The sequence below is a fragment of the Atractosteus spatula genome, chromosome 5, assembly GCF_055471065.1.
Source record: "Atractosteus spatula isolate fAtrSpa1 chromosome 5, fAtrSpa1.hap1, whole genome shotgun sequence".
NCBI classification, from domain to species: Eukaryota; Metazoa; Chordata; class Actinopteri; order Semionotiformes; family Lepisosteidae; genus Atractosteus; species Atractosteus spatula.
This window is the reverse complement of record NC_142710.1, coordinates 60,169,206-60,185,502: the sequence shown is the minus strand read 5'-3', so window position 1 is coordinate 60,185,502 and position 16,297 is coordinate 60,169,206. Positions and strand designations below refer to the sequence as shown.

Here is a 16,297-nt window from a genome sequence, read left to right as displayed (position 1 = left end):
TATAAGGAATTAACAGCAATTGTCTGCTTTGTTAATGGTCAGGACAGTATAGCTGATATATTACAGATTTTTTAAAGTTTGTTAGTGGCCATAAAGCATATGAAATCAAATGTTTTATAAACGAGATGGTCATTTGGCTCATATTTTTAGTTTATTTGGGGGCAATTGATTTGAATGTTGTCAAGAAGGTACGTTTTAAAGGTTTGAACTGAATTGGGTTAAAAAGGGGGGAAAAACGGTTTGGTGGTTTCTTACAAATGCCCACAACATTCCAACCAAAGATGTGCTTCCCATTTTCTGAACTAGAAATACTTCTGCTTAGTTTTCTTGGTGTTATTGAAGCAGTTATTTTGGATAATATTAGGCACTCCATTTAAGATTCAGAAGAGGCACTATTACCTTACGTAGGGTTTATGGGAATCTGGAATGAACTACTCAGCAGTGCTGAAGCTAATACCTCTACTTCATTCCAGAATTGGCAGAATGAAATTTGTGAATCACTTCTAGCAACTAAATTATCTGGATGACTCTAATGCTTTTCTCCTATGTGTAATCTTTCTTATATTTCTTACCAAAAAATAATGCAGCCAGAGTTGGTAATACAATGCAGGGTCTGTGTACAGTGCATGAAAAAAGACTTTTATTAGTTTTACTCCAGGGTATTCATTTGGTGTACACCTTGTATTTTACTGAAACCACGCTCAAGCACCTTTCAGCGGCCAAACACTGCCGGAATTTGATGTTTTTGTTTTTAAAATGTCTTTTATCTCACAGGAAACACCGACAGAGCTGTTCTTTGAAGTACTCATTTTAGATTTTCTAGACAAAAACGCTTAATTGTAGGTCTTTTCAGCTTTATTTTAATGGTAATCTTTGAAGTTTAACAAAGCATTATATTTGCACAACGTCTTGCTTTATGGTATATTTGCTTATCAACAAGTTTATAGTAATAATGAATTTAATTACAAACTGTCAGATGTTCCTAAAACATTACATATATAAAACCATATGAGTTTATACAGTATCAGCAATATTATGAGAGAGTTATATTTAAGTGTAAAAACGACATAGAGTAGTGAAAAACACAGTTATTAGAAGGGTGTAATTACATTTTTTGCATATGCTGTATAGTAATGTCTAAATGACTATTACTTTACTACTAGTAGATTTTAGATTAAAAATATTTTAGGCAGCAGTTAAAGCAAATATTTATATATTAAATTATTTTAGGTATGAGTAGGTAATTACAAGGTAAGTACTAAATGAATAATGAAGTCAATATTGTATAGGTTAATATGACGTTCTCTTCACTGTGTTGGTGTAGCTGGCTTAAAATCTTGAAAGAATATTTTATAGGAAAAGAATGTTTACATTCTAAGATTCAAGTTGTTTACTGGTATTCTGTATACTAATGCAAGACGTTTTTGTTTGCACTATTTAAATCAAATAAGGGTTAAAGCAATAGAAAATAAAATGTGATACTGTCTGGAAAATGTTATGGAGGCTTATAAGATAGCATGCAAAAGCATGCAAACTGGGCCAAATACCACAAAAACAAAATCTGTTCTCTAGGATTATGGGCTGTGGTGTTATGAGCCCAAACTTAACTTCTTGTAGGGTTCTGATGGAAAGGTCTTTGTGCTTCCAGTTGGATGGTATAAATATGCACGTGTTGTATGAAGGGTATACTGTACATAGTGTCTCATTGTTGTGGCATGTTATCTACAAAGCATTTATCATGAAAGAGATTTAGACCAGTTTTATGCTCAGCTAGGTACATATTCAAGAAAAGACGCAACACAAATTCTCAGATCCATCCTAATGGTTCATCAGGCTGGAGCTCATTCTGGTTTATACTCTGTAGGATTAAGTGGACTGAGGCTGTGAGATTCGTAGCTGATGGGAAACTAGTCCATTGCAGAGTAAGTCCCAGCAATTTTCGTACCCATTGCAAGGTGGGCTGGAGTAATTTTAAACACAAGGTCACACAGGGTACAACAGCAGTGTCTAGTGTAGAGACTTGATCTCATAATCTTCCAGCTGGAAGTCTAGAGCCCTAGTCATTACCCTACACTGTGGTCTTACAAAGATTATGACAATTCAATGGCAGGACAGGATGACAAGTGACAACAGCTATGTTAGAGAACAGCCAGGTATGGAGATACTGTAAAGAAGTAATGGTGCAAGTGATGTCTGTGCTGAATGCCTTTTTATGGGATTATCCATTAAAGCATCCTCTGCTGAGCTGAGCCTTTCTGAATGCTCTTGTGGTAGTTCAACATGAGACAAGATTGCATAAAGAACAGCTTCAGCTCAACTAAATAAAAATGGTTTCTCAACTGACACATGGGCACAAGATGTCTGTAACCTGAAGAACTGTCGATAAATAACTCATGATGACATGCTGCAATGTCTGAAACAAATTGTGTCCAGCTGGTCAAAGAAAAGAGACCAAAGAAAGATCCTTCCTGAGGTTAAACCAAAACACAATATGGTGAGGGAAAGCATTCCTTACAAAAAGCCTTTTTGATGACATGAAAACTCCCCCAAAAAATTAATAATAGGCTTTTCTTGTCACTGAAGACTGTCATCTTCAAACAGAAATGTTTCGTATTTGTACAACTAGTTAAGGTCTTGAAACGAAATACCCAAAGTTGACAGCAGTCCATTTATTTTGGGAATCACAGATATCAGCATTATTGGATATAAACCTCTATCAGTGAAGCTCCCTAAAGCAAAGAGGGTGATTAGCCTGCCTAGCTGATCTATTCCATGTCAGATTGTGTAGAAGACAACAGCAAAAATTGATAACACCCAATCAACTAAACATGTCATTAGATTTTAATGATAACAGTTGATAGCTGTGTGATAACAGTTCTTCAAGAGCATCAGACAAAATAATTAGCATCTGAGAACTTGTTTTTGCAAATGTGGAAAAAATGCCTGTTTATTCAGTTTACTTTTTGCTTTTGTGATTCCTCACTGAAGAAAGGAAAGTAAACCTAACATTTCGGGACCAAAGTGTTTGGATCTATATACATAAAATATTCGTTAAAATAGCGTTTAACTGTATGAGATATGTTTGAGGCATTTCAACAGATGAGGCATCATAAGATAAGATAGCTAACCACTTCCTCTTACCACCAGAGTGCTTTCTATTTCACAAGAACAGCGTTTTTGGTGACTGATTAAGGCAAGAAGGCCTGCTCTGATGGTGTTGTGACACTAGCATTTCCTTGAAGTAAAGTATTTTTATCACATCTTTGTCTTCTTCCAGAAGGCCTCCAGTATGAAACTTCTGTTTCAGCAGTTGTTAACTGCTTATTCATTTTTTAGCTGTTCCTTTTTGTGTGCCTTGAATTTTGAAACGTGTGTTAACTTCACCTGAATAATTTAAGGTCACATCCAAAAATAAAAGTCAAATGCAAAATGCAGAAGGAAATAAAGGGGTCGCCAATGAAATGCCCTTCGGGCTATAATGGTAATTATGTGATTATGATTATAAACTTGAGTTTTGAAATGAAAAATCAAGTTTATATTAAAAATTACAGTGGTACCTTTCACTTCTTGCCAGCAAATGCAACTGTTGCTTACAGCGTAACCAGGATTTTTAAATCTGTATTCTGTTTTTTGGGGGAGGATCAGTAAGAGGAATGCCCAGTAACCTATACTGAAAAAAAAAAATGGGTAGAATTGTACAGAACTGAATTTTGGTAGCGTCATCCTGCTGTTGAAAATATTGGAGAAAATAGAAGTATGTGGTGAAGTCAGGTTTACCCTACTAAATATCAAGTTGACGCCAGTCAAGGAAAGTCCCATTTCCCTAAAAAGGACAATGCAGGGCTGCTAAAAGAACTCCTGGCAGGAGTTGGCCGCAGGAAATGAAGCGCATACAGTGGTGCCTTTGTTTTTGGAGTGCAAGCTTTCAGGATTCATCAGGGTGACAGCTCTCTGCCAGGTTTGTCCTTGGACAAGGTTCAGATGTGACATCTGCTGACTCAAGTCAGTCCCTTGAGTCCCTACTACTGAGTAGTGATGAATCGACTTTGAATGTGTGCTAAGTAGTATTTTCGGTAGGTGATGCTTAAGGTCTTCTGATTTCCATTTTTGTCTCTGTCTGACATACACAAAAGACAATTCACTGATAATTTCAACTCAAGACGTTTGTGTGGGAAGTTACGTCAACATGCATTGGCTGCAAAGGAACAAGTAAGGGTCAATTCCAGGTTGAAAAGCGGAATAAAGAAACACAAAGTTTTGGCTGTTGAGCCTCCACACCTGAAGAAGGCTGCCTCAACAGCCAAAATGTTGCCTTTCTTCTTTCTGCTTTTCAATGTACAATCACCCTTTCCTTGCTCCTGATTTTTTGGATTGTGTTTCCTTGAAAAAGATAAGGGGCTGTTTAAGTTTGCTAATCGGTTGCTGTAAGCACCTTGTGCCTGTTTTTGAGCTGAACAAGTGAGGGCTGAGTGGAATAACCTCTAAACATGTAAGAATCTGTTTTCATTTCGGCTGTGGTAAAATTGCTGGCACTAGCACTTAATTGCTAGTAATTAGTACGGAGGATTTTTGATGGCAGCATTTGGGTAAAACCGGGCAGGCCTACTCAACTTCAGCCCCCTCCATTCCATTGCTGTACTTCAACACAGCTAGCAACTTAACTATTTCATTGGTCCAGCTGATTAAGTCAGTAATGGAGGAGTTAACAATCTTCTGCCACGTAGGTGACAGGCAGGGCTGCTGCTTACATACCCCTGCTTTAGAACACTGAGCGGCATATCGACACCTAAACTGCATCATTAAAAATACGTATACTGTACATTAATTTTTAGTTAGGGCTTTCTAAACATGGTCATTTTTTAGTGTGTCTTTTTTAAAGTTAATTTATTTTACAGTTTTTCAAAGCCTGTGCAGATGCATTCAAAATAAGCTTAAAAATTAAATACCTAGTGCCTAGTGTTGATTTATGTTCATCTGCAGCTTGTAAACCTGTCCAGTGAGTCATATGTTTCCATATGAAAAGTCAATCATTATATAGAGTGTAACTTGTCGACCAGCTAATGCCAAAATTGTATTCTACATGTGAGTTGTTTTTCAGAGCGGGTACTAGCTCTGGGTTTTTGCTTAGTGTCACTATGAAAGACCTGTTGTTTTGCTGTGTGTATTGCAGGCGTTTTGCCATGCGAGTACACAGGCCATCAGGCTGGAAAAAGCATGTCACAAGGTGACTGAGAGCGTTTGAGATGAAAACCTGAGTCAGAGATGGAAACTGTTGCTATGTGCTTACGTTGTGAAAAAAAAGGCTGTCCTAGTTCACAGAACTGTTTGTGTTGCTTACTGAGAGGAGAGAAAGAATGCAGTAAGACCATCTAAAAAGGTCTCTGCAAAGCAAATATGCATCATTTTAAGAATGATGTTAATAATTCATTAGGTTGTGGCTACTTATGTACCTTAAAATCACCTTGGAGACAGATGTTCCATTGAGGGCAAGTGTTAAAGAGGGAATTTTGCGTTATATACACTTTCCTGTCACCATATCTTTATCGTAAATTATTGCTATTCTGCGTTTCATATGCTCATTCATTTTGGCTTCTATTTTACCTATCAGGGGACTAGTGCTCTTCAATGAATACCATTGTAATCAAAGTTGACAAAGTTGTCATTTCCGAATTAATTTTCCTTGTTTGTCTTTCAGTGGCAAAGAAGGTCTATTTGAAAAGAAAAGAAAAAAGGTCTTTTGAAGTATAATTTTGATTGTGTATTATTATTCCTACTATTAGAGTGCCTCTGTTTAGTTTTACAAAATTTTAACTCATTAGTAAACAATTCACCAATCAGTTAGCAAGCAAATCACCAACTTGTTTCATTGGAGAACTAGTTACTGTATATATATCAAATGTAGCCTGATGTTGGTAATGGATGTCAAAAATCTAATTACAAAAAAAATAGTTAATAGAAGTTCACATTTTTAATTAATAATGGCCCTAATTATTATTATAAGGTTAATAAAACCGTAGCTGGAAAAGTTCTCTTCTAATGCATCCCAAAGCCCAGTGCATCCCTTCCAAGGTCTTAATTAGGTGATTTATAAAATAACTTAATTAGATTAATTTAACTCTTGTTTTCCACCAACGTAATATTTCCCCAGACATGACGGGGCCAGATTCATTTTTTTAAAGAAAGTGGCTCTGCTTTTAAAGGTTTTAAATTTAAGTCTGAGGTCAAAACATTTTACTTACAATAACAGTTTTTTTTGCTTTTATCGTAAAAGCTCAAGTCCCGATATAATGCATGTCTGCCCTAGCTATAACATGGCGGTATGTTGCTGCCATTTTCAAAAATTTCTTTGAGCTACATCCTTTTTAAGCCTTCCTATCTTGATGTGTAATCTGATCATGCAAAATGACTCTCCAAGAAAATGTGGTGCAAAAGGGTAACTAAGTCAATTTCAGTAATTATTTGAAAGTGCAAATCTCTGGAAAGGCTGTTGTTCAGTCATTCATATAAAGAAACCCACTGCTGAGTGCCAGTGCAATTTTAGAAGGTTGAAATTGTTTGACATAAATCTTTCACCAGCATAGTTGTCTTGCAGGGTAAGATACAATAAATGCATTAAGGGTCTTGGGAGATTATTTTAAGACCGCTGGCTTTTAATTGACCTGAAAATACAGGGTATTATTTTGCCTAGCTGTAGTTAATGGAAAAAAAATCTTAAACCCGTCATATCGTCTGAAATGGAGAGGGCATTTAATATAAGATCCATTTGTTTGCTTTTATACCAGATTAGACAAAACGTCCTTAAAATGCAGTGGGGCTACGTTGACTCTACAATAAAGACTTTTATTGAAAGGAACAGTGTAGAAAAAAGATCTTTCCCCATTAAAAAAGAAAGATGGACTTGAAATGAAAATTCAGAGGTTTTTAAAAGAAGCAGGGGTCTGTTAGAGATCGTTTGCTGTTAGTTATTTAACCAGGATGTGGATTTTAATGGAGCTGTACTGTAGAGGTTTGTGGAAGATTAAGCTGTTTGCCAGTTGGAACCGCACACCTCTTTTGCTTCTCTGTTGCTTCATTGTTGGTAAACCTGCAGTATTGAACAACATTGAGGTCATTTTAAAAAACAAAACTACAGTAGCTCATTTTTTAGGTTCTCTGTAGTACTAGACTTTTTTCTTTTTTTTCCACTATTCTACTAAGCAGGTTAATATCGGTTATCATTAGCTTCTTTTGAGACCTTCGGTATTCACTATTACTTTGAGACTCCTTTTCGCCACATTGATACATCCCCTGTAGGCTCCAGCTCCTCCAGTGACCCTGCATTGGATGAAGCGGTTATAACCTCTCTTTCTTAGGTCTGTCACTCAGGGCTCTTAAAACACTTGGCTTTTACTTTTAGGACGTCCATATTGAAAAAAGGTGCTTTACATTTCTGATCAGCTCAAGAATTGATACTTAGATTTATTCAGTATTTACAGGATCACACATTTCAAAGTGAAAGATTATTATTTCATTAATTTTTTTGATGCTTTTAAAAAAAACATTTCTATAATATTACTAGGGCAAGAAGACAATGAACAGTATTCCACCAGTATTCAAATGAAAATCCTAAAAGAAACACCTCAGAGCCTTTGTCTGTTATTCTTTTTCAACACAGTGTGAAGGAATCAGATTTTCCTCTAAGTGGAAATGTTCACCAAATACCTCCCCACATACAAAACGTTTGTGATGACAAAGTCATGTCTGGGTCTCATACAGACATTTCTGTTTTCAATTGGAGTAATCTCTAATGAATTAAGCAGTCTGGTCTCATTCTTATAAATATGGACAGTAAAAGAGAGAATTCACTCTCAGTTTTATTACTAATGCAGCAGTCAACTCACTTCTGTTTGTTCAGCCCTGCCTAAGGAAATTACAGTACCAAATGATGTTTTATAAAACTGATACAGTAGGTAATTTTTGGAAGATTTTATATTTATGAGTCCTGGTTTAATGTTTATTTTTATTATGTCACTTTTTTCAGGGTAGTGTTCCTATGTTTTGCACTGATTTTATATATATATAGATTTTAAAGGTGAGTGCTCTTTAATTTTAGATTCAGATTTAGGTTCTTTTTGACAAAATTTAGACATTTAAACAATTCCGTGGTTGAACAAATACTCTGACCAGGTTGTGATTGTTGATCTAACAGCCATGGGCTCCTCTAAGCAACTGTCTGAGGACTTGAAAATAAAGATAATTTGTTCTTACAAGGCAGGGGAAGGCCATAAAAAGGTCTTTAAACATTTCCATCTTGCAATTAAACATCATTAAGAAATGGAAGTTAAAGGGAACTGTTGAAGTCAAGGCAAGATGTGGAAAACCCTGAAAATCTCTGATAGAATTGCTTGAAGATCAGCAAAGCAGAACCCACAGATCACTATAAATGACCCGTATAAAAGTTTATGTAACACTGGAATAGGTGAATAGGTGCATTAAAATTTGCAGAAAGATGTCATGTTTAAGTATGTGCCCTACAGACGTTGTCAGCTTCTTTTTTCTGAGAGATTCAGTGAAACGTACAGTAGGATTTGACCAGGGGTGCCTACACTTTTGCACATAACTGTAAATCACTGATCTAATAGCAGCGGGAAGTCACTGCAATGCTTCACCCTCAGTCCATTCATATTAAAATCAATCTTGAAGCACAAAATTTTACAGGCCTATGGACATTTACAGAAACTGCTTTCAGCTGAATTTTTGTTGTTCCTTTTTATGTGTCTCTTGAGTTTAATGGGTGTTACACTAAGTAGCTGAACACGTTTAAAATCAATATTCTAAGGAAGGGAACAGAAATTCTTATTTAATAATATATTTGGGATACTTACAAAGCTTTATGCAACGAGGTCCTTGTGATTCTTTGTAACTTCTGTTTTATTTACATCTTCACCTTCAATTTGTCAAGACATTAATTGGATTTTTTCCTATGCATTTCAGCATTTCATGTGGCTGGTATTAGAGCTCTGTTTTCTTTGGGGTATTGTTTCAATGCCCAGGTGTCTGGAACACAAGCACGGGAGTGCATCCAAAACATGTTTCTTACTGGAGTTTGTGACCATATAAATCCCACCTGTCTCTGCACATGAAGGGTTGTTTAGACAGCTATATGGGAGAAACCAATTGCTATGTTGAGGATGGAGCAAACAGTTCTGTTAATTTATTGACAATGGGATACTAAATAAAGAAACAAAGGACAAAATGCAGAAAACCTGCTTGTTGTTGTTCAGAAAACAAAGTAAGGGTAATTAAAATTCTTTAAGTGGAGTAGTAGAAACAGTCCTGGATACCTGACCAAAAATATAGTGGTCTAGTGTATGTTGTCCACTTTCGAAGCAATAGATTTGTTGCATTTCTACTGCTTATTGGTGTATTACCGAACAGAATGTTACTCCTGATAAATGTAGGGATTCCATCCAGATTTACAGTTGCCTCCATTGTCCCTGATTCCTGCAGTAAATGTGTGTTCATTTTTTATTCATATTAGGAAGACCTTGAGTCTTTCACACTGAAGTACACACTAGTTTCACGGAATGAGTACCATATACAGTAGCTGCTCGAAAGGTTAACTGTCTTTGCAATATAATACAACAGCTGAGAGTTGACTGTACTGTATATGAAGCCATGAAGTTAAGGTGGTATTTCTCTTTCACTATTTCAAACTGAGGTTTCTTATTTCTACAAACAGAGCTGTTGAGCAATGCATAGTTACAATAGCATGTTAATACAGTTATATGTGAAAGAGGAATGTTTATCAGAAGGAAATATTACAGAGTCATGCACCAGACCTCAGTCATGTGCATGTTTAAACTGTTGACATAATTGCAAAAAAGGAAGCTTTATCTACGATTGCAGAAGATAAGAAAAACCTAATTCTCTTTTTTTTTAAAGAGTGCTAGTGTTAAAAAAGGGGAAATCACATCAAAATACAACTACACTATCTGGGTAAAAACACTTAACTAAGACATTTTTAACAGAAACCTAAAATACCTTTATATTCTAAACACCCCTAGGCCCCTCAGTTTCTTTGTCATATACAGTATCAATGTAATGAACATGTTATTAACGTGCTAATTATTAGTGCTAAATAAATAAAATAAACTGTTTCTCCCCTACACTTGATGAATGAATAGAGTACTTCAAATATTTGGCATATTGATTTATAAACAGATTTGTACCCTGTTGCCTATTTCTATAATAGTTTTTAATGTTGCTGTGGATAGATTGACCATGCCTTGGTTTGGTGACAACCTGCAGGTGTTTGTATGATTGCTTAGCTGTCTTTGATTTTCACAGAAAAAGTCAGTAATAAAATCAACATCAATAAAAGTTTATAGATTTCCGCTTTGGAATGTCTACCATGGTAAATCTACATGGAAAAATCGCTTGCTTACTGCGGTTTTTCTTTTCTTTTATATGGATTTCATTGTGCCAAATTTCTGCTGAACTTTATAATGTGAATTCTTTAAAATCTTTAATATGGATATTTATTTTCTCAACTTAATAGTGTGCCTTATAGTGACTTTTAGCATAAGCTTTAAGCGATTAAAGAGAAATGTGTGCCAACTTAGGTGCAGAATAGCTTGAGCCTTTGCTGCGAGCTCAGTCAAGTCTTTGAAATAATGTCACCAATAGCCTTTATTAAATTCTTCTCATGTTGGTTTGTGTGTGCAGTGTCTTGCAATTTGTGAAAGCATCTGTAATGAGATGGTCTTTAATCCCAGCAAGAACTTCCTGTATAAATATTTTAACAGGGCTGGAGCAACATTTTTATGTGCATCTGTGGATTGTGTGCGTGTGGGAATTTCTGTGCTTAGTCTGGGGGAATAGTAATAGAACTGCAGCAGGAATATTTTATTTTACATTGGTCAATGTTCCTGTTTCAAAATCAAAAAGGTACAGACCTACTGTAAATTCAAATGGTCATTAATGTTAGAATAGATAGATACTTCATTGATCCTGTGAGGGAAATTGCAGAATTGCAGGGTATCTGATAATAATGTGGGAAACAAAGAATAACTTGTGAATTTAATTTCATTATTACAGTAGTGAGCTACCCATAAAACCTACAGACCCGCCAAATTATACAACTTCAGTGTAGAATTTCAGTTTCAATGTCAGTCTGTGGAGATTATGGGAAAAAGTAAATGGTTAAGTGGAGAGTAGCATCAGTGTGTGTTGGCTGCAGAGGTACAAGTAAAGGTTCATTAAAACCTGAAAAGTAGAAAAAAAGAAACACAAAGATTGTCAAGCCTTCTTCTGGGTGTCACCTGAAGAAGTATTCACTGCCAAAACATTGTGTTCTTTCTTTTAACATTTCGGAGTGTAATTAACCTTTACGTTTGCAAAAGTAAATGTTGTTGCGAATCGCTAAAATTTAGTAATGTCTGGTCATTCTGAGTTATATAAACCTGCCATGTAAGACTTCTGTATGTAACTAACATAAGAATAAAAGGCCCTACCTTTGGCAAAATGTTTGTGAAGAAAGTATTATACTGTGGCGTATCTCCATTCAGAATAAAGGTAAAAAGAGTTTCAAATTGAATTATCTTCCAACAAAACCTTAATAGTAGTGTTGTAGCCTGCATGTTATTGACTTCACACCGATATGCAGAATGTTACATTTTCTCAAAGTTGTTTTTACAAACATTTTGAAGGGTAAGAAGTAAATTCAATATTATTGTGTAATTTTCAGTAGTCCGTTCTCCCCCTCAAACTTTTCAAATCATTATTAAATGTGATGAAATCATTTCCTGTGTCTTACTTGTAGGAGTAGTCTACGGAATAATAACTCATTTTAAAAAATGTGACTTCAGTTATCAGAACATTACCTGTTGAGTTCAGTTTTAGGCTATGCACTTTTGAATGAAAGTTTAATAGGATATTAAGTGTTCTATTTTTTTTTTTACCTCAGCTTAGTCACAAGCTTCAATGTGTTTCCTTCAAGCTATCTTTAAAGAACAAAACAAAATGCAGAAATGCTGGACACCCTACGTTACATGCAAGATATGCATATAACCCTTCAGTAGTTTCTCCCTAAAGATATGGATCCAGCCAGCCTTTTTTGTATTTTTCACAAATGCTAAATCTACACTGTACTCTGTAGGTTTACCACCTACGCAACAAGCCAGATTAGGCATATGGATATTAAAACACCAACGTCCTGAGAAAATTACATGCTGGCCTTTACAGGCAGTTTATTAGTAACTGAATATATAAACTATATATATATATTCAAAATCCTCCAATACTAAGTTACAGAAAGATGTTCACTTTCTAATTAAAGGGTTCATCTGTGAAATAACTCTTACTTTTCCTAACAGCACGGACCACACCCTTCATAATTTATTTGACATTCTAAGCAGAGCATCTGCCTTTTTTATCTTATTGTATTAGGGATATTTCTTTTATAATAAGCCAACACATTCCTTTTTTATGTACTAGGCTCATACTTTTTCCCCCTTAGGAGATTTGTAAGCACATAACATAATCAGGTGGTAATAGTGCGTTATTATTGCTGCAGTACTAATATACAGCAGGTATAATAGGTATGTAGACTAAAGGTAGTGCTACCATGATCAGGTATTTGCAGTGATGTACAGTACTGTTGTGCGCTGTTTTGCAATGCATTTAATACTGAAGGCTCAGGCAAGGCAGGAGCCTGTAGCACAGATTCATTAAGACCGTCTGGCTGGGGCATGCAGTTTGATTGCCCCCTTTCTTTTCTGTAAAGTGATCTCTTTTTTCACTGTTGGCACATTTGCAAAACCAATTATTGCATTCTTGCAGAATGGGCCCCAGGTTAGGTGAGGTGGTCTCACAGGGAGAAAGCAAAAGGAAGAATAAAGGAGAGTCCAGACAAAGAGATTCTTTGGATGACCTAATTTACTGTATGTCAAGAATTTTAGGATGTGCTTAGATGCTTCCAGACTTCTTTGTGTACTTTTTACTGTTGACCATGGGTTTATCACTGCCTCTACTACCATTTCAGACCAGTACTGTGATCTGACTAGCATACCTCTTCTTCATGTGCCAGATCAGATCTGTTGTGTTTTTTCTCTGACAGTGAATTATGTAGAAGCACATTATGACTTGTTATTCTACAATCAGGCCCTTCAAATTTAATGCTCAAGAACAGGGCTATGTTTTCGATTCAGGGGAAATGTATTTTTGCAATCATGTGGACTTTAGAAAGCCATCTAGTATTTGCAATATACTGTATACTAACTTTCTTACAGGTTTGCTTATAAGATTGCTAAAATAAGATTGAGTCAGCTTTGAATTGCCTGGGTTTAGGAGAGCAGGTCAAATATGTTTGTTATTCTTTCTATACCTGCTCAGTCTTTTTATGTCTGCCTTTCTCCTCCTCCCTTCCTCTTCTTCCCCAGGCATGGAACTCCCTATCTCTATTCCTTTTTGACTCAACCATCCTGTCTCCCTCCTTTTTCCTCTTTTATTCCCAAAACATTTCTTCTCTGGTTCACTCCTATTTTTTTGTCTGAAGCAACTTTTCTAGAATACACCCTTTTGTTACCAGCAGTTCTATACAGTTTATAATTCAGGCCCTAGACGCACCTAGACTAATGCAGCTTTCTTGACTTGCTTTCTTGCAAATACAATCCACCTACTCCAACCCTTCCAGAACTCTGTGGCTCACCTTGTTTTTTCTCATGCTAGTGTAGTGCTCCAGTCCCTTTATTATCTCCCTGTTGAATTGTATTTGTATGGCAAGTCACTTGCTCACCCTTACTGCTGTTTCAACCACTCCTCTCCTGCCAGCCTTCAGTCTCTTATCTCACCTGAAACACCCTATTTCCTCTCCTCTTTTGCTAGATTTTCTCTTTGTGCTATCTCTTTTCTCCTACTTCCAGAGCCAGTTCATTTTTAACCCTTGATCCTCAGTGGTGGAATGAACTACCTACAGAAGTTCATTCAGCTGACCAAATGACCACCTTACCACTTTTCAGTTTCTCCTTGAGAAATTATCTGTTTAAACACTTTTGACTTACTGTATAGGCTCTCAACTAATCCTTCTGCAGCTCACACTCTACCTTGCTCAAAAGGAGACAGTTCTTTAACTAAAGGTTATTAAAGTCTGGAGGAAACTATCAAGCCATGTTGTGAAAACTGATGTTCTGGTTTAATTCAGGAAACCAACTGAATGAGATCAATTACTGTCAACCAAACAAGCTCCAGCATAGGACCGGTGGCCTATTCTTCTCATTCATAAGCTTTATTATGTTTTTTATATTACTGCTCTGTATCAACTCTATCTATGTGTGTTTGCTGTGGTTTTGACACTTCATTTTTTTCATGACTTCAATTTTTATTTTGTGTTTTGGAGGCACTTTCACTCGCAGCGTGTCTGGGCCTTTTTGTAATTGTATTAAATGGCTTTTTTTTAAATACTTTTTTGCAAACATGCCTTTGGTTTTCTCGTACCATTTTGTCATGGAAAACTTTTTATAAATGCTAAATCTATATGTGGATATTTTTTAAACAAATAAGTAACAATTCCAAAAAAAGCAACTGTAATCATAATAATATAAAACGGTTACTTAAAAAAGATGGCGTAAACATTTAAAACTGTGCGAAAAGATATTATTGGTGTAATTGTGAGCAGCAAGCTACTGTGTTTTACTAAGAAAATGGAGTACTCCCACTAACAAACCATGATTTTGTCCTTCCAGCTGCTGAACAGACTATTTTGGGGAACAGCTGGCCAGGGAAATCTGGAAGAAGTCCACTGCAGACCCTGTACGATAGTGACCAGGTGGGCAGACAAAATCTAAACAAATTAATTTGTTATACAGTACATGCTGAAACAGTTTACATTTGTATAATCGGGATTGGTTCTTTAAACTGCAGAGTGGTGAACTACATGCCCTCATTCATCACTTTACATCATACTTTTTAAGTATCCTAAACCAGACTTCGTAAGAGATATTGTAAAATGAAACTTGTCATTTTTAAAATACCCCTTCTTCATGAAGTGCTTCAAACAAATTCCCCGGGGGAAAACTGAGGCAAGGGTAATCTGGTTATGAATACTATTGTGGTCTCAAATATCCCCCTTTTGGTTCATATGATGGAGACAAAGTTTGTATTTCTTTGGATGTACAGGATGACTAATAATTTTAGTTTGTTGGTATATATGCATTACATATTGGTGCTCTTTTGGAAATCCACTACTATTGGAGCAGGTGTAGACACACATAAGACAGGGGAAAAAGGGAACATTTATTTTTTTAACTAACTCCTCTCAAATGTTTTAGCCTTGGATACATTTTGCTTCTGAATCTCTGCCGGATTTTTTTTTCCTCGTTGTTAAGTGGGCAACAAATTCTGAAGCTAAAATGAGAGTTTGATTATGGTAACAAGAAGACAACAAAACTCTACTTTAAGTACCTTAAAGCTTAAACTTTCAATCAATTTTGCAATTCTGTGTACAGTCAAGTCAAAGAAAAAAAAACATCATATCGATATGTCAGAGAATTTAAATGGATTATTGGGATGACCAAATGTGGAAAATTTTGTTTTGCTAATCTGTTGTCCATTTTGGGACTCCTAAAGGATTTACTAAAGTCAACAAAGATAATGCTATCTTTATACACCCAAGTATTTAGATTTTTTCAGTGAGAGGGAGTATTATCTTGCTTTTAATGACGAATGCCAGTTGTGCTACGAGATGGCTGAAAAATTCCTCCGAAGTTCAGTCAGCGGTTTATTGAATTCAAACAAAAACACAGTACTTAAGTCATTTCAGCAAAATGTATTCATCTGGAACAGACCAATAAAAATAATAGGATAACTTGAATTATTTCCATGTTTAAAGGTAAAATGATTACCCAGCAAAAAAAGGCTTAAATATTAATATAGTACTTTAGCTTTCAGTTTTAATGTGCTTTTATAGTCCATCTTTTTAATTTTGTGTTCTAGGGTACACATTTGAAAGGCCTATAGTCAAATGCATTTGGTATGCAAATCGGGATTTACAGAGAAGCTTGTTGCTGCTCAGACTTGTCAGTGAAATGTCTTCTGTTCTGACAGTGAGGGGCTGCCAGTGCACAATGATTTCACTGAGCTATGCAAAACTGTGACACAGAGCACAACATTTTGCAACATACAGTAGGCAAGTGATAGGACAGCAACATTACCACCTTGCAGGTGATCTTATTAGATCTCTGAAGCTAAGCAAGGTTTCTAAGAAAAAAACATTTTTCCACTGGATATAATGTCGGTGGACAAGTAGATGGCACTCATC

At 35.9% G+C, this 16,297-nt stretch overlaps 1 protein-coding gene across 1 annotated transcript in view; it reads left to right on the top strand.

Annotated features, from left to right (window-relative positions):
* The window catches only part of chst13 (carbohydrate (chondroitin 4) sulfotransferase 13), a 41,938-nt gene that overhangs the window by 15,503 nt on the left and 10,138 nt on the right, over nucleotides 1-16,297 (top strand). The window contains exon 2 of the mRNA XM_088917462.1: nucleotides 14,724-14,806. Coding sequence (XP_088773588.1) covers nucleotides 14,724-14,806 — 83 coding nt within the window. The remainder of the gene's footprint in view (nucleotides 1-14,723; nucleotides 14,807-16,297) is intronic.